This window comes from Cetorhinus maximus, chromosome 8, assembly GCF_964194155.1.
Source record: "Cetorhinus maximus chromosome 8, sCetMax3.hap1.1, whole genome shotgun sequence".
In the NCBI taxonomy this organism is placed as follows: domain Eukaryota; kingdom Metazoa; phylum Chordata; class Chondrichthyes; order Lamniformes; family Cetorhinidae; genus Cetorhinus; species Cetorhinus maximus.
The window spans coordinates 12,398,986-12,425,151 of NC_135886.1; the positions used below are offsets into that span (position 1 = coordinate 12,398,986).

Here is a 26,166-nt window from a genome sequence, read left to right on the forward strand (position 1 = left end):
CACTTTCTGTTTTTATTTCAGATTTCCAACATCTGCATACCTTTCTTTTGGTTTTCTGAAGTAAGTTTTAAGATGTATTGTTGGACGAAGGAGATTCAGCCTCATTTTCACAGAATCGTAGGTTTACAGAATTAAATAGTTGTTTGGTAGTACAGAGCTTGAGTATTGTTGTAAAAAGAGACATGTCAAAGCTTTTTGTCTTGCACTCATCAGGACAGTTCGCAAGAAATCACCATCATTAAAAGGGAACAACAGTATATACTGCATGAAAAGAGAATGTTAATTGGTTGGCAAGTGGATTCTGATTGGTTGAGGTGTTGTCATGGAGAATGCTGCATGGAACTGTTAACTGCCCAGTTTTGTTCAAATTCAAACTGGGCAGGTCGACTTTGATTGGTCAAGGCATTGCCCTGAGGAATGAACCAGGGAATGGCTGTTCCCCAAGCTCTTGTTTAGTTCAAAAAGGGGTAATGTTGCGCCCTGACCAATCAGAGTCGACCTGCACAGAAGGAAGTCGTTCGGCCCATTGGAACCATGTCAGCTCTCTGCAAGAGCAATTGAAGTAGCCCCACTCCCCCACCCTTTTGCCAAAACCTGTAATTTTTTTCTCTTTGGGTATTTATCCAATTTTCTTTCGAAAGCCACAGTTGAATTTGCCTTCATCACGCTTTCAGGCAGTGCATTTCATATTGTAACCATACGCTGTGTAAAAAGGTTTTTCCTCATGTTGCCTTTGGTTCTTTTGCCAATTACTTTAAATGTGTTCACCAATGGGAACAGTTTCTCTCTATCCACTAAACCACAAGGTTTTTAATAGGAGAATAAAGAGGGAAAGTTAGAAGAATTGTTTTTGCTCAAGATAAGTGGCAGAATGTGTAGGGGGGACATGAGGAAGAACTTTTTTACGCAGAGGGTAGTGGGTGTCTGGAATTCGCTGCCCAAGTTGGTGGTAGAGGCAGAAACTCTAAACTCTTTTAAAAAGTACCTGGATCTGCACCTTAAGTGCTGTAAGCTGCAGGGCTATGGGCCGGGTGCAGGAAGGTGGGATTAGAAAGGGCACCTGGGTGTCCTTGGGCTGGCATGGACAAGTTGGGCCAAATGGCCTCCTTCTGTGCTGTAACTTTTCTATGGTTCTATTATTAAAATACAGAATGCTCAGAATATTTTGCAATGAGCAAGTAAACCACCATTTAAAAGGGAGTGGAGAGATGATTTTTTAAAAAAGATTAGAATCTATAGATTATAAAAGGTTCCAGTAATGGGGTTAATGTAGACTGCACCAGTTTTAGAGCTACCATCCATATGACCTCATTTTATTCTATAATTTCTGATTCTGCAGAAAATGTCACAGTTCCTACAGTGAAAATTGTTTAAAATAAAATTTAGAAAAGTTTCTCTCCTGATTATCAACAATAAACCCCCCAAAAACCTGCTTTCATTCACCCACAAGTCTCGTAGAAATTATTTTCTAATTTTTGCTGTTCATCCTGCGTCAATTTTTCAGCAGCTTTTCACTTAGTATATATATTTTTTTAATATTTCCTGATATAGTATTCACACTGGTTTTCAATTTACAATTTTTAACAATTTAGATCTAGCATTCAATACTGACCCTCCCTTGTTGTATCCTTGTATTCTTAACGTTAATCATTCTGTTTAAAAAAGGAACCTGCATTTATATAGCACCTATCATGGCCTGAGGACATCCGAATGAACTTTACAGCCAATAACATAATTTAGAAGTGCAGTTGTTTTTGTTATCTAGCGCATAAAGGCATAGCAAGCGCCCACAAATAGTAATGAGATAAATGTTCAGATCATTCGCCTTGTGTTGGTTGAGGGCTGAATCTTGACCAGGAGAACTCCCTTTCTCTTCTTCAAACAGTGCCTCGACATCTTTTACATCCACCTGAAAGGACAGTTTGGACCTCGGTTTTAACATCTCTTCCAATAGATGGCATTTCTAACAGCACAACACTGCTTCAGTACTGCACTGGAGTATCTGCTATAGCTGGTGCTCGTCTCTGGAGAGGCTCTTGAACCGATGACCGTTAGGCCCAGAAGCAAGAGAGCTACCTACTGGGCCGTGGCTAACATGAATGAATGATAGTCGGGTGAAATTCCAGAGGGATTGCAGCACTCAGCACCTGCTGTACTCCAGTACAATTTAGCACCTCTTAGGAGAGGAACAAAGAGAAATTTCGGACAGGGGAAAAATTCTCAAGAGAGATTTAGGCTGCATTAATGTCCATGAGTGCAACTTATATATTCAGCAAGGACATGCCACATTGACTCAATAGCACTAAAGAAGGTTATCTGCCCTTTTACGTGATAACTCATGTAAATCATGGTGCATTCCCTCAGTATTCTATTTGAGTGTCAACCTAGGTTACATGCTTAAGTCTCTTGGAGTGGAATTTCAACCCAAAAATTTCTGACTCAGAGGAAAGAATGCTACACAATGAACCAAGGCTAACACAATACACTTGACCCAGTACACTTTCGACTTGAAACCTTAACTCTGTCTTTCTCTCCACAGATGCTGCCAGACCTGCTGAGTCTTTCCAGCAATTTTTGTTTTTGTTTCAGATTTCCAGCATCCGCAGTATTTTGCTTTTACAATACACTTGACGTTCTCGTCATGTCTCTACTTAATGAGGTCAGTTTGTGGATCCACCCCCGCAGCAGCTTCAGAGTTGTAGCGTTCTAGAGCTGTAGTATTCTAGAACTCTTATGTTCTAGGGCTGTAGTGATCTAGAGCTGTATTGTCCTTCGACTACCTCCAATCCCATTCGTCTGATGAAGACAGCAGTGGGAATAGCTTCTCTCTTTTGAAAATCCTTTAAGGTCAGTGATGGAAGGTCTGTGTCTCTTGTGATAACTCTGCCTCTCTCTACCCCGGCAGGCTGTGAAAAGGTTCATGAAGCTGGAGTGTAAATGCCACGGTGTCAGCGGATCATGTACATTAAGGACTTGTTGGTTAGCAATGTCGGACTTTAGAAAGACCGGAGATTACCTGCGGAAAAAATACAACCTGGCGATTCAGGTCACCATGAACCAGGATGGAACTGGTTTCACTGTCACCAACAAACATTCAGACAGGTTGATCAAAAATGAGTTGGTGTACTTCGAAAACTCACCCGATTATTGCGTCCTGGACAAGGCAGCAGGTAAGACCCAGATTGTGTCACACGCGGTGGGAGCTGTCACAAGCTGCAGTCTTAGTGGCAGAGATCTCAAGATATGGACTAGAATTTTTTTTTTTTAACAGGGGAAAGGGTGGCACAAGTGGAGATGAATGCTCTGGAGGTGAAAAAATGCAGAATGGGTGACTGAGCAGATGTGGGAGAGCAGGGTCAGCTCAGGCTCAAACTGAGTTACTAGGGACACGGTCAGTGGGAAACTGGGGACCTTGCAGTTGGTGGAATCAGATAACTTGATGCTGAGATGGCTTTGGTTTCATCTGTGGATGATAAATAGGAGGACTTGGGAGAGTAAGGTATCATGGAGATGGAGGATGGTGACGGGGAAGCATGTGAAGGAGAATGGAGTTGTCAACGAACTGATGGAGAGGTCAAAAAGAGTCAGTGAGCTATGGTCAAAGTCATCTACAATGTCCTTGGTGCGGTTGACCAAGGTGGTGTCTGCGTGTGAGTGTTTCAGAAATTAGACTAGAGAATTGGAAGGCTGGAAGAGCTGGATACTGTTGGATAGTAACAATGCATTCAAAGATCTTGAATTGTCATTTCAATAGATTACAGCTTGAGATAGCAGAAGGGTTTTGAGTGTACCATTACAGAAAAGTCTGTAATGGTCTTGCTAGATAGGCCGCTTCAAGTCCTTTTTCACTTTGCTCCTTCTACCTCGATCACATTGTCATGAATTTTGCAACCCTAAGTGGGGTCCGCTTGCAACTTTCAGATGATTCCCTCCTCCCACTGGGCATATTGGCCTTCATGGTTACACCAGGTCCTGCTGAGACCTGGTAAGTGGGCAATCCCAGTGTAGGGAGTGCCTGCCTCTCCAACAGGCAGGAGAAAACAGGCAAAGCTTTGTTCACAGACAGAAGTCCTCAGCCAAGGCTAGAACCCAATGTGTCCAGGCCCAGAGCTATGTTCCAGACCTTCTACTGCTCTCCTGCCAGACTTGAGAAAAGAGAAAGAACTTGCATTCCTATAGCAACTTTCACATCCTTAGGACGTCCCTAAGCCTTTCACAGCCAATGAAGTGTTATCACTGTTGCAATGTAGGGAAATGTAGACAAGTTGGGTAAAGCAAGCTCCCAGCAACAGCAATGTGATAATGAGCAGGTAATCTGTTTTTTAATATTGCCAAAAAGAGAGACATGTTGTTGAAGCTTTTCATCTTGCACTTATCAGGACAAACACAATAATGCCAAATTTCAAACAATCACAACAATTTGTACTACAGGAGAAAAGGATGTTGATTGGTTGCCAAGCTGACTCTGATTGGCTGAGGTGTTGCCATGGAGGAAGCAATGGTGAACTATAGGCTCCCCAAGATCCCGCATAATTGATAAAAGGTGCAGACTTGAACATATTCCTTTTGTTTGCAGAGAATTGGTCTGAGCATATGAATGTATGTTGCTTCTAGCAACTATAAATGAGCCACATTATGATCTCAACTGATTATCTTAAATTGGTTGTTAGTGTAGCTATTAGCACACTCAGGATTGTTCAGCAAGTTCTGCACAATCACAGAATCACATCTAACAGTAAGCATTTTGTTTTGGGGTTTGTAAGCACGGGCTGGTTGATTATGGTCTGTACTCTGCCTATTATGAACATGATGTTGTTCATTGAAAGGTGAATATTGTCCAAGACCTCAACAAATTATAGCAGTTGTCCGCCACAAATGGCCACACATTTTTAAGCGTGATTATTTCTTGACACCATTTGAACTGCCAACTTCAGTATATATTCTCACTTGACTAATTAATACAGGTTGATAGTTACAATTAGTCAACAACTCCGTTTTCATTGTATCATGTGACTACCAGTATGGAGAAGAACTCGATGGATCTTGATCCTCCAGCACCAGCAACTTTTATTTATTCATGAAATGTGGGTGTCACTGGCAAGGCCAGCATTTATTGCCCATCTCTATGCAACCTACATGACAACCCTATTACCCAATGGGTAAAAAAAGAATTCCCCAGTGATTTTCCCTTTAACTTCTTAATCTTTAATCAAACCAGAAATGTTGGAAATACTCAGCAGGTCTGGCAGCAGCTGTGGAGAGAGAAAACAGCTAATGTTTCAGGTCGGCAACCTTTTTCTAAAATCAGAACTGGAATAGGTTTAACTGTTTTTAAGCAAACAAAGAGCCAGAGAAGAGTGGGGATGGGGGTTTGGTGATGGGGGGAAAGAACGAAAAGGAGAGCTCTGTGTTAAGGTGGAGAGCAGGAGAGAGTAAATGACAAAAAGGATGATGGTGCATTAAGGCAAAGAGGATAATGAGACAAGTAAAGAAACAAAAGTTAGGTCCAGAGGAGGTGTAAGTGGTTACAACAGGATAGCAAGGGGTGAGGGGTGGCCTTGGAGGGGGAGGGTTGGTGCGCAATCTGGTAAAGAGAAGGTTCCCATGAAACAGGAATACAGGAACATGATGGAAGCAAGGTTGGTGGAGCTTGGGGCTGTAGAGTACATGTTGGCCGTGTATCATTGGGGGCTTCCATCCCAAGCTCCAGCCCACACTTTCCCCACTCCCAATTGCTCTGGTACTGCCGGCACCTTCTGCCCAAGAAAATGGGAGTGGTGGTTATGATCTGGGATCTAAGTTGTGAACAGTCAGAGCCCATGTTCTAGAGGACAGAGTAAAATAGCCAGAAACTTTACCACCAACTCCAATTCAACGATCAGTCACCTGAATAGAAGAGAATAAAATTATAGAACGTTACAGCATAGAAAGAGGTCATTCAACTCATCATGGGTCTTGCCAGCTCTCTGTAAGAGCTACTCAGCTAGTCCCACTCCCCTGCCTTTACCTTGCAGCCTTTCAATTATTTTCTGTTTATTTTATTCCCTTTTGAAAGCCACAATTGACCCTGCCTCCACCACATTCCCAAGTAACATATTCCAGATCCTAACCACTCACTGCATAAAAAAGTTTTTCTTCATGTTGCTTTTATGGAACATCTTAAATTGGTGCCCTCTGGCTCTCAGCCCTTCCACCAACGGAACAGCTTCTCCCTATCCACTCTGTCCAGATCCCTCACGATTTTGAACACCTCTATCAAACCTCCTCTCTATCCTTCTCTATTCCAAGGAGAACAGTCCAAGCTTCTCCATTCTATCCACGTAACTAAAGCCTCTCATCCCGGGACCCATTCCGGTAAATGTTTTCTGCAGCTTCTCCAATTCTTTCTCATCCTCCCCGAAGTGTGGTGCCAAGAATTAGACACAATACTTCAACTGAGGCTGACCCAATGTATAAAATAAAATAAATAATATAAAATGGGCGGAATCCATTAAGCATCTGTGCAGGGACTGTCTGGACTGAACACAGGCGTCTAACGAGTGCTCTTCTTTGATTGGGATAATCTGGGTAAATTGGTGGTGGAGGGAGTTGAATGGAATTCCTCTGGTTCCAACATGATCACATCTAATCATCCTGAAAATTAAAATTCTCAGAAAACGTTGAAAGTAATTTAGAAAACAGCACAACTGCTGCTGTAAATTAAATACACCTCCTTTTCTCTCTGTCCAAATATAAGATTAACTGAATTTCCCAATGCATGCAGCATGATTACATTCCCGTGGCAAGATAGGACGTGTTACACAATGACAATGACCTTGCAGCTGCTCTGATACGTCTCCAGGACCTTAATAAATCCTAGCAACATACCATAGCAACAGTGTATGGCAGATCCCATCATTGAACTCTGTCAACTTAAGCTCCCCTTCCACAGAGGCTAAACAGAACTTGCAACAAGACAATCTTATGGGAGTCACTTTAAATCATTCACCTGAAACCGAAGAATTAAAAGCATTTTGTTGAATCAAGGAGCCCGACCCCTGCCACTCAATGTGAAGGGCCAAGGCAAGATGTCAGTCAGCAAGGCTGAAAGGATTGCTGACTGGCTGGCACTAAGTTTGGGCATGTCAGTGGTTGGCATTCTCACTTATGAGCCAGAAGCTTCTTTGCTCGAGTCTTGAGCACATAACCTAAGCTCACACCCTAAGGGAATGCAGCACTGTCAGAGGTGCTGCCCATCAGTTCAGATATTAAACCAAGGCCACATCCACCCTCTTAGGTGGACGTAAAAGATCCCACGTCACTATTTTGAAGAGTGACAAGTCACTGCACATTCAATGGGTCTGACCCACATTTAACCCTTTTTGAACAGGTCGTGAGTACTGAAGCTGGGATTGGTTTTGAATGCTAGTCGTAGGAATTGCAGCACAGAGGAGCTACCCACCCTGGCAAACGCTCCCCCCACACTCCCCATCCCCCCCAACCCCCTTTATGTTTCCAGTACTAATCCTGAGTGGGTGCTCATTTGTTACTAAATCACAAACCATTGTGAATAACCTTTCCGGATTATTAGTGTAATTCACCTCACGCATCAAAAAATGCATGTTTAAGAGAGATTTTGGTAGAGTAAATAGGAAGAAACTGCCTCCATTGGCTGGTGGGTCAGTAACAAGAGGGCACAGATTTAAGGTAATTAGCAAAAGAACAAGAGGGGAGATGAGGAGAATTTTTTATTGAGCAAGTTATGATCTAGGACGCTCTGCCTGAAAGAGCGGTGAAAGCAGATTCATTAATAACTTTCAAAAGGGAATAAGATAAATATTTGAAAAGGAAAATAATTACCGGGCTATGGGACAGGAGCGGAGGAATGAACCTAATGGGGTAGGTCTTTCAAAGAGCTAGCACAGGTACAAAAGGCCAAGTGGTCTCCTTCTGTGGTGTATGATATAAGGAATAATGTATCCAGCCTCTCAAACCCTTGCATAATTTTGAACATTCCTCTTAAGATTCATCCTTAGCTTTGTCTATTCCTAACACAAACACCAGTTTCTGAAATTTCCCATTATAAAATTATTGTCACATCCCTGGTATTAGCCCAATGAATACCTAATGATCTTTCCTATGGATCAAATATCATTTCTAAAATGGAATAAAAGACTACCCAGCATCTCAACACACTTTACAGCCAATGAGGCACGTTTGAAATGTTGTAATGTAGAAAATGCTGCGGCCAATTTTGCACATAGCAAGTTCCCACAATCAGGAATGTGATAATGGCCAGATAATCTGTTCTTTTGCAATGTTGATTGAGGGATAACTATTGGGAAAACTCCCCTACTCTTCTTCAAAATAGTTCCATGGAATCTTTTGCATCCACCCAAGCAGCCAAATTTGATCCGAAAGACGACTGCATCTTGCAGTGCAGCACATCCGCACTCCCTGCACTAGAGCGTCAGCTTTGATTTTTGTGCACAACCCCTGGTGTGGGATTTAAACCTGAAACCTTGTGGCTCAGAGGCGAGAGTGTTGCCAACTGAGCCAAAGCTGCACACACTGCTCTAAGTGTGGCCTCACCACAAGTTTTTATTCACTTTTGTATTTCGCGCCCTTGCCATACATCAGGATGTTAGGATAGTTTCTTTTCAATAGAATTAATTAGGGAAAAAAGTTGAATTATTTTTAAATGCTTGGTTTTTAAAGGAAAGTGTATACATACAATTTTAAGGAAGACACAGCGATGTTAACCAACAATGGTTAAAATATTAATGAGCTGAGCCTCGATGTTGTTTCACCTTAGAAGATATTAGTTGCTTATTAGCCTGTCTGAACAATTGCTAAAAACCTCACGGCCATCCTTCTTGGAGGTCTCTGGTCCCTCCTGGCTATGAGCAGAGAGATATAAAGACACAGAAAAATCAGTCAGATTTTAAAGTGAAAAGCTGCAAGGGAAAACTTAGGCTAGACTTGGAAGGAGAATTTAGGAAGTTAACTAGGAGTCATTTTGTTTGTTAAGTAAGGCTGATGTGAGGCAATGTGGTATAATCATTTTTTCCTATTATTACGCAAAGTCAAGTTGTAGTGATTGAATTTAGTAAATTTGATGATGATTATTGTACGCCATTTTAACTTGCTGAGAAATAAAACCATGTAATAATTCATATCTGGTACGTTTACTAAGGGCTTTCTCAATCCACTCCACCCTTTTATTAGATTGAAGAAGTACATTTGCAAAAGGCATAAATATCCAGCTAAGTTCATGAGGAGGTAATATTTTTACTACCTCTGTATTACGCTACCTTGTAGTTGGAAATTGGGAAGGATGATCACATCCCTAAATGTAAGGCTTTCGGGTGGATTACGGAAGTATCTGTCCCAAATGAATAACCAAGAAAATACTTAAATCTTTAGCAGCAGCTAGATATAAAACCTAGAAACTGCACAACAAGGTAGTGAATATGCACCCCAAGATCAGTGTATCTGCATCCCCTACATCAGTGTATCTGCAAGCTAGATCAGTATATCTACACCCTCTAGAGCAGACAACGTGCACCCGCTAGATCAGTGAATCTGCACCCCCTAGATCAGTGTGCCTGCACCCCTAGATCAGTGTTTCAGTACCCCTATATCAGTATATCTGCACGACTAGATCAGTGTATCTGCACCCCAAATCAATGTATCTGCATCCCAAGATCAGGTTTTCCACACCCCTAGATCAGAGTATCTGCATTCCTAGATGAGTGAATCTGCATTCCTAGATCATTGTGTCTGCATTCCTAGGTCAGTGTATCTGCATTCAACTGCCAGTGTATCTGCCCTACCAGATCAGGATATCTGAAATCATAGATCAGTGTATCTGCACCCCTGGATTAGTTTATCTGCATTCCTAGATTAGTGTATCTGCATTCCTGGATGAGTTTATCTGCATTCCTGTATCAGTCTATCAACATCCACTAGATCTGTGTGTCTGCACCTCCTAGATCAGTGTATCTGCATTCCTAGATCAGTGTATCTCTACTCCTATACCACTGTATCTGCATTCCAAGATCAGTGTATCTGCAGCTCCTAGATCAGCGTATCTTCACCCATAGAAATACAGCTGCATTGAGGATCAGTGTATCTGCACTCATTGCTCAGTGTATCTGCACCCCTATATCAGCGCACCTTCACTCCAAGATAATGTACTTGCATAAGCACAGCATAAGCAGCAAGTGACAGACAAAGCTAAACAACCCCACAGCCAACAGATTAGATCTAAGCTCTGCAGTCCTTCCGCATCCAACCGTGAATGGTGGTAGACAATTAAACAACTCATTGGAGGAGGAGGATCAATGATGGGGGAGCCCAGCACATCAGTGCAAAGGATAAGACTGAAGCATTTGCTACAATCTTCAACCAGAAGTGCTGAGTGGATGATCCATCTCAGCCTCCTTCAGAGATCCCAGGTATCACACATTCCAGTATTCAGCCAATTCAATTCACTCCACACAATATCAAGAAATGGCTGGAGGCACTGAATAGTGCAAAGGCTATTGGACCTGACAATCTTCCAGCAATAGGACTGAAGACTTGTGCTCCAGAACTTGCCACGCCCCTAACCAAGCTGTTCCAGTACAGCTACAACACTGTCATCTACCCAGCAATGTTTAAAAATTGCCCAGGTATGTCCTGTACACAAAAAGCAGGACAAATCCAACCCAGCCAATTACGGCCCCGTTAGTCTACTCTCGATCATCAGTAAAATAATGGAAGGGGTCATCAACAGTACTATCAAACAGGACTTGCTTAGCAATAACCCGCTCACTGACGCTCAGTTTGGGTTCCGCCATGGCCACTCAGCTCCTGACCTCATTACAGCCTTGGGTCAAAAATGGACAAAAGAGCAGAACTCCAGAGGTGAGGTGAGAGTGACTGCCCTTGACATCACGGCAACATTTGACCGAGTGTGGTATCATGGAGCCCTAGCAAAATTGGAGTCAATGGGAATCAGGGGGCAAACTCTCCGGAGGTTGGAGTCATAACTAGCACAAAGGAACCTACACCACATGGACTGCAGCAGTTCAAGAAGGCAGCTCACAACCATCTTCTCAAGGGCAACTAGGGTTGGGCAATAAATGCTGGCCCAGCCAGCGAAGCCCACATCCTGTGAATGAATTTTAAAGTTTCTAGATCATTCCATCTGCATTCCTAGACCAGTGTAACTGAATTCCTGAATCAATGTATCTATACCCCCTAGATAAGTGTATCTGCTGCCATAAACCAGTGTATCGACACACCCTAGATCAGTGTACCTCCACTCCTGAGATCACTGTATCTCCACTCATAGAGTGTATCCTCACGCATACACCAGTGTATCTGCACTCTTAGATCAGCATATCTTCACCCCTAGAAATGTATCTGCATTCCAAAATCAGTGTATATGTATTCATGGGCCAATGGCTCTGTACAGGTAGATCAGTGTATTTGCACCTGCTAGGTCACTATATCTGAATTCATAGATCAGTGTATCTACACCCCATAGATCAGTTTACCTGCACCCACAAGATCAGTGTATCTCTACCTCCTATATCAGCATATCTGCATTCTGGGATCTGTGTATCTGCACACCCTAGATCAGTGTTTCTGCATGCCTTAGATCATGTTTCAGCATGCCCTAGCTCAGTGTATCTTCAACCTCTACATTAGTGACTCTACACCCCTAGATCAGTGTATCAGCATTCCTAGATCAGTGTATCTGCATTCATAGAGCACTATATCTTCACTCCCTTGATCAGTGTATCTGCACCCTCTTGATCATTGTATATGCAACCCTTTTGATCAGTATAACTGCAGCCTCTAGAAAAGTGTATCTGCACCCCCTAGATCAGTGTATCTGCACTCTTTAGATTAGTGTATCTGTATTCCTTTATCAATATATTTGCAACCCGGATAAGTGTATTTACACCCCAGATCAATGTATCAGCATTCCTAGGTCAGTGTATCTGCATTCCTAGGTCAATGTTTCTTCATCCAAGGTTACTGTATCTGCATTCCAAGGTCAGTGTATATCAATGTATCTGCACCTCTAAATCAGTATATATGCATTTCAAATCATTGTATCTGCACCCTAACATCAGTGTATCTGCATTCCAAGGTCAGTATATCTGCATTGCAAGATCAGTGTATCTCAGTGTATCTGCATTCCTAGACCAGTGTATCTGCACCCTGTAGATAAATGTGTTTGAACCCCCTAGATCACTGCATCTACTCCAACTAGATCAGTACATCTGCTCCCCCTAGATCAGCATATCTGCACCCCCTAGTTGAGTGTATCTGCATGCCCTAGATCTGTGTATCTTCACTCACAACATCAATGTAGCTAGGTTCCTAGATCAGTGTATCTGAACTCCCTTGATCAATCTATCTGACCACCAAGATCAGTGTGTCTCCACCCCTACATCAATGTATCTGCATTCCAGGATCAGTGTTTCCTCATTCCTTGATCAATGTATCTGCATTCCTCAATCAGTGGATCTGCACATCTAGATCAGTGTTTCTACATTCCCAGATCTATGTATCTGTAGCCCCTATGAGTGTATCTGCATTCCTAGATCAGTTACAACTGCACCCCTTCATAAGTGTATCTGCATTCCTGGATCATTGTATCTGAATTCCCAGATCATTATACCTGCATTCCTAGATCAGTGTATTTGTACCCATACACCACTGTATCTGCATTCCAAGGTCAGTGTATCCACACCTCCTAGATCAGTGTATCTGCATTCCTAGATCACTGTATCTGCAATCCTAGATTAGTGTATCTGCTCCCTCTAGATCAGTGTTTCCTCATTCCTCAATCAATGTATCTGCATTCCTCGATCAGTGTATCTGCATTCCTGGATCAGTGTACCTGCAGCCCCTGTATGAGTGCATCTGCATTGCAAGATTGGTGTATTTGCATTCCTTGAACATTGTATCTGCATTCCTTGATGAGTGTATATGCAGACCGTAGATGAATGTATCTGCACCTCCTAAATTGGTTTACCTGCATTCCGAGATCAGTGAATCTGCACTGCCTAGATCAGCGTATCTGCATTCCTAGAATACAGTATCTGCACCCCCAGATCAGTGTATCTGCATCCTCTAGATTGGTTTATCTGCATTCCTGGGTCAGTGTATCTGCACCTGCTCGACCAGTGTATTTTAATTCCTGGATGAATGTATTTCACCCACTTGATCATTCTATCTGCACATCATAGATCAGTCTATCTTAACCTACCTCAATCAATGTATTTTCATTCCTAGAATATTGTATCTGCAGCCCTAGATGTATCTGCATCCCTGGATCAATGCATCTGCAGCCCCTATAAGAGTGTATCTGCATTCCTAGATCAATGCATCTGCATTACTACATCATTGTATCTGCATTCCTCAATCATTATACCAGCACCCCCAGATCAGTGTATCTGAATTCCTCAATCAGTGTATCTGCACACCTAGATCAGTGTATTTGCACATCCTAGATCAGTCTATCTTAACCCAACTAGATCAGTGTATCTGCAGTCCTAGATTCAGTATATCAGCATTCATAAATGAGCGTATCTGCATTCCCAGCTCTGTATATCTGCATTCCCAGCTCTGTATATCTGCATTCCCAGATCAGTAGATCTGCATTCTTAGATCAGTGTGTCTGCATTCCTAGATCAGTGTATCTGCATTCCTGGAATATTGTATCTGCATCTCCTAAATCAGTGTATCTGTATTCTGAGATCAGTGCTTCTGCACCCATAGATAATTGTATCTGCATTCCAAGATCAGTGAATCTGCATTGCTAGATCATTGTACCTGCAGTCCTAAATCATTGTATCCGCATACCTAGATCAGTGTATCTGCATTCCTAGATCAGTGCATCTGCATCCCATTGATCAGTGTATCTGCATCCCATAGATCAGTGCATCTGGACCCATAGATCAGTGTATCTGCTCCCCCTAGATCAGTGCACCTACACCCCCGACATCAGTGTATCTGTGCTCTAGATGAATGTATCTGCATTCCTATATCAGTGTATCTGTATTCCTAGATTGGTGTATCTGCATTCCTAGGTCAGTATATCTGCATTCCTGCATCAGTGTATCTGCATCCAATACATCAGTGTATCTGCATCTTAGGCCAGTGTATCAGGGACCCTACATAAGTGTATCTGTGTTCCTAGATGAGTGTATCTACATTCCTATATCAGTGTATCTGTATTCCTTAATTGGTGTATTTGCATTTCTGGATCAGTGTAACTGCACCCACTAGATTATTGTATCTCCATGCACGAGATCAGTGCATCAGCAGCCCCTAGATCAATGTATCTGCACCCCCCAGATTATTTACCAGCATTCGCAGATCAAAGCATCTGTATTCATTGATCAGTGTATCTGGATTCTCAATCAGTCTATCTGCACCCCATGATCAGTGTATCTGCATTCCTAGAATACAGTATCTACACCCTCTAGATCAGTGTATCTGCATTCCTACATCAGTGTATATGCATTCCAAGATCAGTTCATTTGTATTCCTAGATCATTGTATCTACATTCCAAGATGAGTGTATCTGTGCCCCCTAGGTCAGTGTACCTGCATTCTGAGATAAATGTATCTGCACCATCTAGATCAGTGTATCTGCATTCTTAGAATACTGTATCTGCACCCCCAGATCAGTGTAGCTGCAGCTGCTAGATCAGTGTATCTGCACTCCTAGATCAGTGTAACTGCATTCTTCGATCAGTGTAGCTGTACTCCTTCATCAGTGTGTCTGCATTCCTAAATCAGTGTACCTGCACCCCTACATCGGTATATCTGCATTTCTACATCGGTGTATCTGCAATTCTAGATCAGGGTATCTGCATCCCACAGATCAGTGTATCTGCACTCCTGCATTGACATATCTGCATACCTACATCAGAGCATCAGCATTGCTATGTCAGTATATCTGCACCCCAGATAAGTGTATTTGCAGCCCCTAGATCAGTGTATCTGCACCCCCTAGATCACTGTATTTACATTCCACAATGAGTGTATCTGAATTCCTAGATCAGCGTACCTGCATTCCTAGATCATTGTATCAGCACCCCTAGATCTGTTTATTTGCACACATAGATCAGTGGATCTGCACAGCTAGATCAGTGTATCCACAGTCCTAGATCAGTGTTTCCACATTCCTGCATCAGTGTATCTGCATTTCTACATCAGTGCAATCCTAGATCAGAGTATCTGCATCCCACAGATTAGTGTATCTGCACTCCTGGATCAGCATATCTGCATACCTACATCAAAGCATCAGCATTGTTAAGTCAGTGTATCTGCACATGTAGATCAGTGTATCTGCATTCTTAGATCATTGTACCTGCATTCCTAGATCAGTGTATCTTCATCCAACCAGATCATTGCGTCCCCATTCCTATATCAGTTAATCTGCATTCCTAGATCAGTGTATCTGCATTCCTAGATCAGTGCATCTGCATTCCTAGATCAGTATATCTTCATTCCTAGATCAGTGTATCGCCATTCCTAGATCAGTGTATCTGCACACCAAGATTAGTGTACAAGTGTTCATAGACTAGTGTTTCTGCACCATGAGTTTATCTGCTCCCCATAGATTAGCTTATCTGCATTCCTGGATCAGTGTATCTGCATTCCTGGATCAGTGTATCTGCATCCCATACATCAGTGTAGCTGCATCTTAGAAGCTTGTATCAGGACCCCTAGAGCAGTGTATCCATGTTCCTAGATAAGCATATCTGCATTCCTTTATCAGTGTATCTGCATTCATAGATTAGTGTATCTGCATTGCTGGATCAGTGTATCCGCTTCCCTAGTATCCTAGTTTCTGTATCCCTAGAGCAGTGTATCCACATTCTTAGACCAGTTTTTCTGCACCCTTAGATCAGTGTATCTGCTTCCCCCAGATCAGTGTATCCGCATTCCTAGATCAGTGTATACTACAGTATTATGTCAAGGGACATAAAGGTTAGGATTAAGAAAAAAAGAGAAGCTTAGGGCAGATACCAATGGCTCAATACAGCAGAGTCCTTAGAGGAGTATAAAAAGTGAAGAGGGGAACTTAAAAAGGAAATTAGGAAAGCTAAGAGAGTGCATGAGAAAGCATTAGTGGGTAGAACAAAGGAAACCCCAAAGGGGTTTTTTAAATAGATAAAGAGCAAGGGAATAACTGGGAAAGAGTAGGGCCAATTAGGGACCATAGAGGTAATCTGTGTGTGGACCCAGAAGACGTAGGTACAGTGCTCAATGAACACTTTGCATCAGTCTTCACAATGGAAAAGAACATGCAGATATAGACATCAGGGTGGAGGACTGTGAAATTTTAGAGGAAATTAACATAGAGAGAGAGGAGGTACTTGTGGGTTTAGCGGCCTTAAAAGTGGATAAATCCGCAGGCCCAGATGAGATGTATTCAAGGCTGTTGAGGGAGGCAAGGGAAGAGATAGCAGAGGTCCTGGCAGTAATTTTCAAATCCTCTCTGGCCACAGGTGAGGTGCCAGAGGACTGGAGGATTGCTAATGTCGTCCCATAACTAAAAAATGGAGGAAGGGATAGACCAGGAAATTACAGGCCAGTCAGTCTAACCTCATTGGTGGGGAAGTTACTAGAAAGAATTCTGAGGGACAGAATATATCTGCACTTGGAGAGACACGGATTAATCAGGGATAGTCAGCATAGATTTGTTAAAGGAAGGTCATGTTTGACAAATTTGATCGGGTCTTTTGAGGAGGTAACCAGGAGTGTTGATGAGGATAATGCATTTAATGTGGTCTATATGGACTTTAGCAAGGATTTTGATAAGGTCCCTCATGGCAGACTGGTCAAGAAAATAAGAGCCCATGGGATCCAAGGCATAGTGGCACATTGGATCCAAAATTGGCTGAGAGGCAGGAAGCAGAGGGTGATGGTAGAGGGATATTTCTGTGACTGGAAGTCTGTTTCCAATGGGGTTCTGCAGGGCTCAGTGCTGAGGCCCTTGCTGTTTGTGGTGTACATAAATGATTTGGACTTAAATGTAGGGGGTATGATCAAGAAGTTCGCGGAATAGACAAAGATTGGTAGGGCAGTAAATAGTGAGGAGGATAGTCATAAACTGCAGGAGGATATCAATGGACTGGTCAGGTGGGCAGAGCAGTGGCAAATGGAATTCAACCTGGAAAAGTGTGAGATAATGCACTTGGGGAGGGCTAACAAGGCAAGGGATTACACTATGAATGGTAGGACCCTGGAAAGTACTGAAGATCAGAGGGACCATGGTGTGCATATCCACAGATCCCTGAAAGTAGCAGGGCAGGTAGATAAGGTAGTTAAGAAGGCATCTGGGATACTTGCCTTTATTAGCCGAGGCATAGAATACAAGAGTAGGGAGGTTATGCTGGAACTGTATAAAATGCTGGTTAGGCAGCAACTGGAGTACTGTGTACAGCTCTCGTCACCACATTATGGGAAGGATGTGATTGCACTGGAGAGGGTTCAGAGGAGGTTTACCAGGATGCTGCCTGGAGGGTTTGAGCTATGTGGAAAGATTGGATAGGCTGGGGCTGTTTTCCTTGGAGCAGCGAAGGTTGAGAGGGGTCCTGATAGAGGTGTATAAGATTATGAGGGGCATAGATAGGGTGGATAGGAAGGCACTTTTTCCATTAGTAGAGGGGTCAATAACCCAGGGGGCATACATTTAAGGTAAGCGGTCGAGGGCTAAGGGGGGAGTTGAGGAGAATATTTTTCACCCAGAGGGGAGTCAGGAACTCACTGCCTGAAAGATGGTTGAGTCAGAAACTCTTGTAACATTTAAGAAGTATTTAGATACTCACTTGTGTTGCCATAGCCTCCAGGGCTATGAGCCAAGCACTGGAAAATGGAATTAGTGTAACCAGATCTTTGTTGACTAGCATGGAAATGATGGGCTGAATGGCATTCTTCTGTGCTGTAGAAGTCTATGAGTCTATGTCTGTATTCCTAGATCAGTGTATCTGCTCCACCAAGATCAGTGTATGTGCATAGCAAGGTGAGTGTATCTGAATTCCTAGATCAGTGCACCTGCATTCCTAAATCAGTGTACCTGCATTCGAAGATCAGTGTATCTGCATTCCTGCATCAGTGTATCTGCAATCCTAGATTAGTGTACCTGCATTCTTAGATCAGTGTACCTGCATTCAAAGATCAGTGTACCTGCAATCCTAGATCAGTGTATCTGCATTCCTGCATCAGTGAATCTGCAATCCTAGATCAATGTACTTGCATTCCTAGATCAGTGTACCTGCATTCAAAGATCAGTGTACCTGCATTCCTAGATCAGTGCATCTGCAATCCTACATTAGTGTATCTGCATTCCTTGATCAGTGTATCTGTGCTCCTTGATCAGTGTGTCTGCAATCCTGCATCAGTGTATCTGCAATCCTGGATCAGTGTACCTGCATTCCTACGTCAGTGTTTCTGCAATTCTAGATCAGTGTATCTGCATTCCTTGATCAGGGTATCTGTGCTCCTTGATCAGTGTGTCTGCATTCCTGAATCAGTGTATCTGCATTCCAAGATCAGTGTATTTGCATTCATTGTACATTGTATCTGCATTCCTTGATGAGTATATTCACAGATGAGTGTATCTGTGCCCCCTAGATCAGTGCACCTGCATTCTGAGATCAGTGTATCTGCACCACATAGATCAGTCTTTCTGTATTCCGAGAATATTATATCTGCACCCCCAGATAAGTGTATCTGCAACATTTAGATTACTGTATCTGCACCCCCAGGTCAGTGTATCTACATGTCCAAGACCAGAGCATCTGCAGGCTGTATCTGTAACCCTTAGACCATTTATCTGCATTCCCAGTGCAGTATACCTGTGTTTCTAGATCAGTATGCCTCCATTAATCGATCAGTTTATCTGCATTCTTGGATTAATGTGTCTGCACACCTAGATCAGTGTAACTGCATTCATAGATCACTGTATCTGCATTCCTGGATCAGTATATCTGCAGCCCCTGTATGAGTGCATCTGCATTCCTAGATCAGTGTATGTGCATCCTGAGATCAGTGTATCTGCATTCCTAGATCAGTTTATCTTCATTCCTGGAATACTGTATCTGCACCCCCTAGATCAGTGTATCTACATTCCTAGATCAGTGTATCTGCATGCCTGGATCAGCATATCTGCACCCACTAGATTAGTGTATCTGTGCCCCCTATATCAGTGTATCTGCAACACCTAGATCAGTGCACGTGCATAGCAAGATGCGTGTATCTGAATTCCTAGATCAGTGTATCTGCATTCCTGCATCAGTGTATCTGCAATCCTAGATCAGTGTACCTGCATTCCTAGATCAGTGTACCTGCATTCAAAGATCAGTATACCTGCATTCCTAGGTCAGTGCATCTGCAATCCTACATAAGTGTATCTACATTTCTACTTCAGTGTTTCTGCAATCCTAGATCAGTGTATCTGCATTCCTTGATCAATGTATCTGTGCTCCTTGCTCAGTGTATCTGCATTCCTTGATCAATGTATCTGTGCTCCTTGATCAGTGTATCTGCACCCCTACAAGAGTGTATCTGCATTCCAAGATCAGCGTATTTACATTCATTGTACATTGTATCTGCATTCCTTGATGAGTATATTCACAGATGAGTATATCTGTACCCCCTAGATCAGTGCACCTGCATTCTGAGATCAGTGTATCTGCACCACATAGATCAGTCTTTCTGTATTCCTAGAATATTATATCTGCACCCCCAGATAAATGTATCTGCAGCAACTAGATCAGTGTATCTGCACCCTCAGATCAGTGTATCAACATGTCCGAGATCAGTGCATCTGCAGGCCCTAGATCAGTGTATCTGTAACCCTGTGATCATTTATCTGCATTCCCAGAGCAGTATATCTGTGTTCCTAGATCAGTATGTCTGCATTAATTGATCAGTGTATCTGCATTCATAGATCAATGTATCTGCATTCTTGATCAGTGTATCTGCACTCCTTGATCAGTGTATCTGCATTCCTGGATTAGTGTATTTGCATTCCTAAATTAGCGTATATGCATTCCTACATCAGAGCATCAGCAATGCTAGGTCAATGAATTTGCACACCTAGATCAGTATATCTGCATTTGTAGATCAGTGTATCTGCATTCCTGGATCAGTATATCTGCAGCCCATGTATGAGTGCATTCCTAGATCAGTGTATCTGCATTCCTAGGTCAGTGTATCTGCATGCCTGGATCAGTGTTTCTACACCTACTAGATCAGTGTATCTGTGCCCCCTAGATCAGTGTATCTGCACCACCTAGATCAATGTATCTGCATTCATGCATCAGTGTGCCTGCATTGCTATATCAGTGCACCTGCTTCACCTAGATCAGCGTATCTGTATCATGAAACTATTAATGTATATAATATTAGTGGAAAATATTTTTCTTTTAAAATAGAGGTTTAGTCTGTGGGTGTGTCTTAATTGGATTAAAGCCAGCTAGTCTGGGTGATTTGATGTGTACTAGTTTTGATATGTAAGAGAGATAGCATGCATTTGCATTGTTTGAATAGAGCATTCAAGAAGTGGGGTGAAAATAATGAAAGCAGATACCAAGCCATATGTTTATATTACTAATAAAATTGGTACTATGGAAGGGTTTTATTGTTAGAAGAGGCTGGTGATACAATGAGAATTTACATTCAATGGGCAATGGTAGGCATAACTTCAGCAGTTTTCGGGTGTGCAGAGCAGAGGCAATGTGAGATCAACAGCAGCTGTAAGCCTCCAACTGCCTCCACAGGAACCAAAGTGAAAAGAACCTCATTTTGAATTTGTAAGGTGAAAACGCTTTGCCTGGTGTCTAGTTAAGTCTATGGGTTGCTGTTGCCTTAATGGAGATTAATTTGGGAATTTGTTAAAAGTTATGATAGCAGTAATTTGTAGCCATGTATCAGCGTATCGGCACACCAAATAAGTGTATGTGCATTCGTAGACCATTGTTTCTGCACCATGAGTTCAGTTTATCTGAATTCCTAGATCAGTGTATCTGCATTCATGTAACAGTGTATCTGCATCCCACACATCAGTGTAACTGCATCTTAGGCCAGCATATCAGCACCCCTAGATCAGTGTATCTGCGTTCCTAGATGAGTGTATCTGCATTCATTTATCAGCATATCTGTATTCCTAGATAAATATATTTGCATTCCTGGATGAGTGTATCTGCACCTCCTAGAGGAGTGTATCGGTGCCCCCTAGATCAGTGCACCTGTATTCTGAGTTCAGTGTATCTGCACCGCCTAGATCAGTCTTTCTGCATTCTGTGAATATTATATCTTCACCCCCAGATAAGTGTATCTGCACCCCATAGATCAGTGGATCTGCACTGCTGGGTCAATGTATCTGCTTTCCTAGATCAGTGTTTCTGTATTCCTAGAGCAGTGCATCTGCATTCTTAGACCAGTTTTTCTGCACCCTTAAATCAATGTATCTAATCCCCATTGAACAGTGTATCTGAATTCCTACATCAGTGTATCTGCATTCCTAGATCACTGTATCTCCACACCTAGATCAGTGGATCTGCACACCTAGATCAGTGCATCTGCATTCCTAGATCAGCGTATTTGCACTGCTTAGATTTGTGTATCTTCATTCCTAGATCCTGGCATCTGTACTCTAACATCAGTGCACCTGCACCCCATGATCAATGTACCTGCATTCCTAGATCAATGCACCTGCACACCCGTAGACCATTGAATCTGCACCCCTACTCCAGTGTATCTCCATTCCAAGATCAGTGTATCTGAATTCCTAGATTAGTGTATCTGCAGCCCCTAAGTTAATCTATCTGCAGCCCCTAGATAATTGTCACTGCGCCGCATAGATCAATGTACCTGAATTCCTAGGTGAGTGTATCTGCAGCCCCTAGAATACTGTATCTGCACTCCAGATCAGTGTATCTGCCTTCCTAGATCAGTGTATCTGCACTCCTAGAATATGGTATCTGTACCCTCTGGATCAGTGTATTAGCACTCCAAGATTAGTGTATCTGCATTCCTGGATCAATGTATCCATACACGCTTGACCAGTGCATCTGCATTCCTGAATAAATGTATCTGCACCACCTTTATCAGTGTATCTGCACATCCTAGATCAGTCTACCATAACCCACCTAGACCAGTGTATCTGCTTTCCTAGAATGCTGTATCTGCAGCCCCTGTATCAATGTATCTGCATTCCCAAGATGAGTGTATGTGCATCCCCCAGATCAATGCATCTGCGTCCCCGAGATCAATGTATCCACATCCCCAAGGTCAGTGTATCTGCATCTGCTACTGCACTGACTCTGCATCCCCTATCTCAGTGACTCTGCATCCCCTAGCTCACTATATCTGTATCCCTTAGGTCAGTGCATCTACATCCCTTAGATCATTATATCTGCATCCCCTAGATCAGTGTATCTGCATCTCCTAGATCAGTGCATTTGCATTCCTAGACCAGTGTATCTGCATTCCTAGATCAAGTTATCCGCATGCCTAGATCAGTGTATCTGCATTCCAGGAACAGTGTATCTGCATTCCAGGAAGAGTGTACCTGCATTCCTAGAGCAGTGCATCTGCATCCCTAGATCCAGTTATCTGCATGCCTAGACCAGTATATCTGCATTCCTAGGTCAGGTTATCTGAAATCCTAGATCAGTCTATCTGTGTTTCTGGATCAGTATATCTGCCCTCCCGGATCAGTTTATCACTATGCCCTAGATCAGTGTACCTGCATGCCCTAGATCAGTGTATCTACACCCCCTCGATCATTTATTTGCATTCCTACATGAGTGTATCTGCATTCACAGATCAGTATACCTGCATTCCTAGATCAGTATATCTACTTTCCTAAATCAGTGTATCTGCATTCTTTGATCAATGAATCTGCAGCACTTGATCAGTGTGTCTGCATTCCTAGGTCAGTGTACCTGAACCTCCTAGATCAGTGTATCTGCACTCCTACATCAGTGTATCTGCATTCCAAGATTCATGTCTTTGCATTCCTCGAACATTGTATCTGCATTCCTAGATGAGTGTATCTGCAGACCTGAGATTACTGTATCTGCACCAGTGTGTCTGCATATTTAGATCAGTGCATCTGCATTCCTAAATCAGTGTATCTTCCTTCCTAGATCAGTGTATCTGCATTCCTGGAATACTGTATCTGCACCCCTAAATCAGTATATTTGCACAAACTAGATCTATGTATCTTCACTCCTAGATCCTTGTGTGATTCCTACATCAGTGCATTCCTCAATCATCTTCATCTCTTGATCAGTGTGTCTGCATTTCTAGATCAGTGTATCTGCAGTCCTTGAACAGTGCATCTTCATTCTTAGACCTGTGTTTTTGCATCCCTAGATAAGTGTATCTGCATTCCTAGATCAGTGTGTCTGCACCTCATGTATCTGCATCCCTGCACCAGTGTATCTGAATTCCTAGATAAGTGTATCAGCATTTGTGGATCAGTCTATCTGCATCCCTGGATCAGTGTGTCTGCAACCCCTAGATCAGTGTGTCTTCACCCCCAGATCAGTATATCAGCAATCCAAAATCAATGCATGCACCCCCAGATCAGTGTATCTGCACCCCCAGATCAGTGTATCTGCATTCCTGGATCAGTGTATCTGCACACGCTCGACCAGTATAGCTGCACTCCTGGATAAATGTATCTGCACCACTTTGATCAGTGTATATCTTCACATCCGAGATAAGTCTACCTTAACCCACCTATATCTGCATTCCTAGAATGCTGCATCTGCAGCTCCTACATGAGTGTATCTGCATTCCCGAAATGAGTGTATCTGCATCCTCAAGATCCATGTATCCGCGTCCCCAAGACCAATGTATCCACATCCCATAGCTCAGTGTATCTGCATCCCTAGATTAGTGTATCTGTATCGCCTAGATCAGTGTATCTGCATCCCCTACCTCAGTGACTCTGCATCCCTTAGGTCACTGTATCTGCATCCCTTAGGTCAGTGTATCTGCATCCCTTAGATCATTATATCTGCATCCCCTAGATCAGTGTATCTGCATCTCCTAGATCAGTGCATCTGCATTCCTAAATCAGTGCCTCTGCATTCATAGATCAGGTTATCTGCATGCCTAGGTCAGTGTATCTGCATTCCAGGAACAGTGTATCTGCATTCCAGGCACAGTATATCTGTATTCCTAGATCAGTGTACCCGTATTCATAGATCAGCCTATCTGCATTCCAGGAACAGTGTATCACCACACCCTAAATCAGTACACCTGCATGCCCTAGACCAGTGTATCTGAACCCCCAGATTGCTTATATGCATTCATACATGAGTGTATCTGCATTCCCAGATCAGTACACCTGCATTCCCAGATCAGTATATCTACATTCCTAGATCGGTGTATCTGCACCCCCTAGATCCATGTATCTGCACTCCTACATCAGTGTAACTGCATTCCAAGATTCATGTATTTGCATTCCTCGAACATAGTATCTGCATTCCTAGATGAGTGTATCTGCAGATCTGAGATGACTGTATCTGCACCACCTAGATCAGTGCATCTGTATTCCTAGAATGCTGTATCTGCACCCCCTATATCAGTGTACCTGGATTCCTGAGATCGGTGTACCTGCATCCCCAAGATCAGTGTATCAGCTCCCCCTAGATCAGTGTATCTGCATTCCTAGATCAATGTATTTGCACTGCCTAGATCTGTGTATCTTCATTCCTAGATCCTTGTGTGACTCCTACGTCAGTGCACCTGCACCCCATGATCAATGTATCTGCATTCCAAGATAATTGTATCTGAATTTGTTGATCAGTGCATCTGAATTTCTAGATCAGGTTATCTGCGTGCCTAGATCAGTGTATCTGCATTCTAGTAACAGTGTATCTGCATTCCTAGATCAGATTATCTGCAGACCCTAGGTCAGTGCATCTGCAGCCCCTTGAGCAGTGTATCTGCAGCCCCTAGATCAGTGTATCTTCAAGCCCCTAGATTAGTGTATGTGCAGCCCCTAGATCACTGTATGTGTAGCCCTTGGATCAGTGTATGTGCAGCCCATATATCAGTGTATCTGCACACCTAGATCAGTATATCTGCATTCTTAGATTAGTGTATTTGGTCCTAGATCAATGTATCTGCATTCCTACATCATTGTATCTACATTCTTACATCAGTGTATCTGCATTCCTGCACCATTGTTTCTGCACCCCTCAATCAATCTACGCCCCAGAAATCAATTTGTCTGAATTCTGAGATCAGTGTTTCTGCACCCCAAGATCAGTATACCCGCATTCCTAGATCAGCATATCTGCTCCCCTAGATCTGTGTATCTGCAATCTTGGATCAGTGTATCTCCATTCCTAGATCAGTGTATCTGCATTCTTACATCAATTTATGTGCATTCCTAGATTAGTGTAGTGATCAGTACATCTGCATTCCCAGATCAGTATATCTATATTCCTAGATCAGTGTATCTGTATTCCTTGATCAGTATATCTGCATTCCTGCATCTGTGTATCTGCATTCCTACATCGGTGTATCTGCATCCCATAGGTCAATGTGTCTGCTCCCCCTGGATCAGAGCACCTGCACCCCCTACATCCATGTTTCTGCATTCCAGTGTCAGTGCATCTGCATTCCTAGATCACTGTATCTGCATTCAAAGATCTGTGATTCTGTATTCCTACATCAGTGCATCTGCTCCCCCTACATCAGTGTATCTCCATTCCTTGATCAGTGTATCTTCATTCCTGGATCAATGTACCTGCATCCACTATATCAGTGCATCTGCATGCCCTGTATCAGTGTATCTGCATGCCCTAGATCATTTATCTGCATTCTTGCATGGATTCATCTGCATTCCCTGATCAGTACACCTGCATTCCCAGGTCAGTCAGTATATCTTCATTCCTAGATCATTGTGTCTGCATTCCTCAATCAGTGTATCTGCATTCCTAGGTCAGTGCATCTGCACCCCCTAGATTAGTGTATCTTCACCACCTGGATCAGTGTATCTGTATTCCTAGAGTACTTTATCTGCAGCCCAAGATCAGTGTATCTGCACCCCCTAGATCACTGTATTTGCATTCTGAGACTAGTGTATCTGCATTCCTTGAATACGGTATCTGCATCCACTAATGTACCTGCAAC

At 42.8% G+C, this 26,166-nt stretch overlaps 1 protein-coding gene across 1 annotated transcript in view; it reads left to right on the plus strand.

Moving 5' to 3' along the window:
• wnt2bb (wingless-type MMTV integration site family, member 2Bb) overlaps positions 1–26,166 on the plus strand; it is a 92,167-nt gene that overhangs the window by 48,433 nt on the left and 17,568 nt on the right. The window contains exon 4 of the mRNA XM_078546438.1: positions 2,906–3,170. Within this exon, the coding sequence (XP_078402564.1) occupies positions 2,906–3,170 (265 nt within the window). The remainder of the gene's footprint in view (positions 1–2,905; positions 3,171–26,166) is intronic.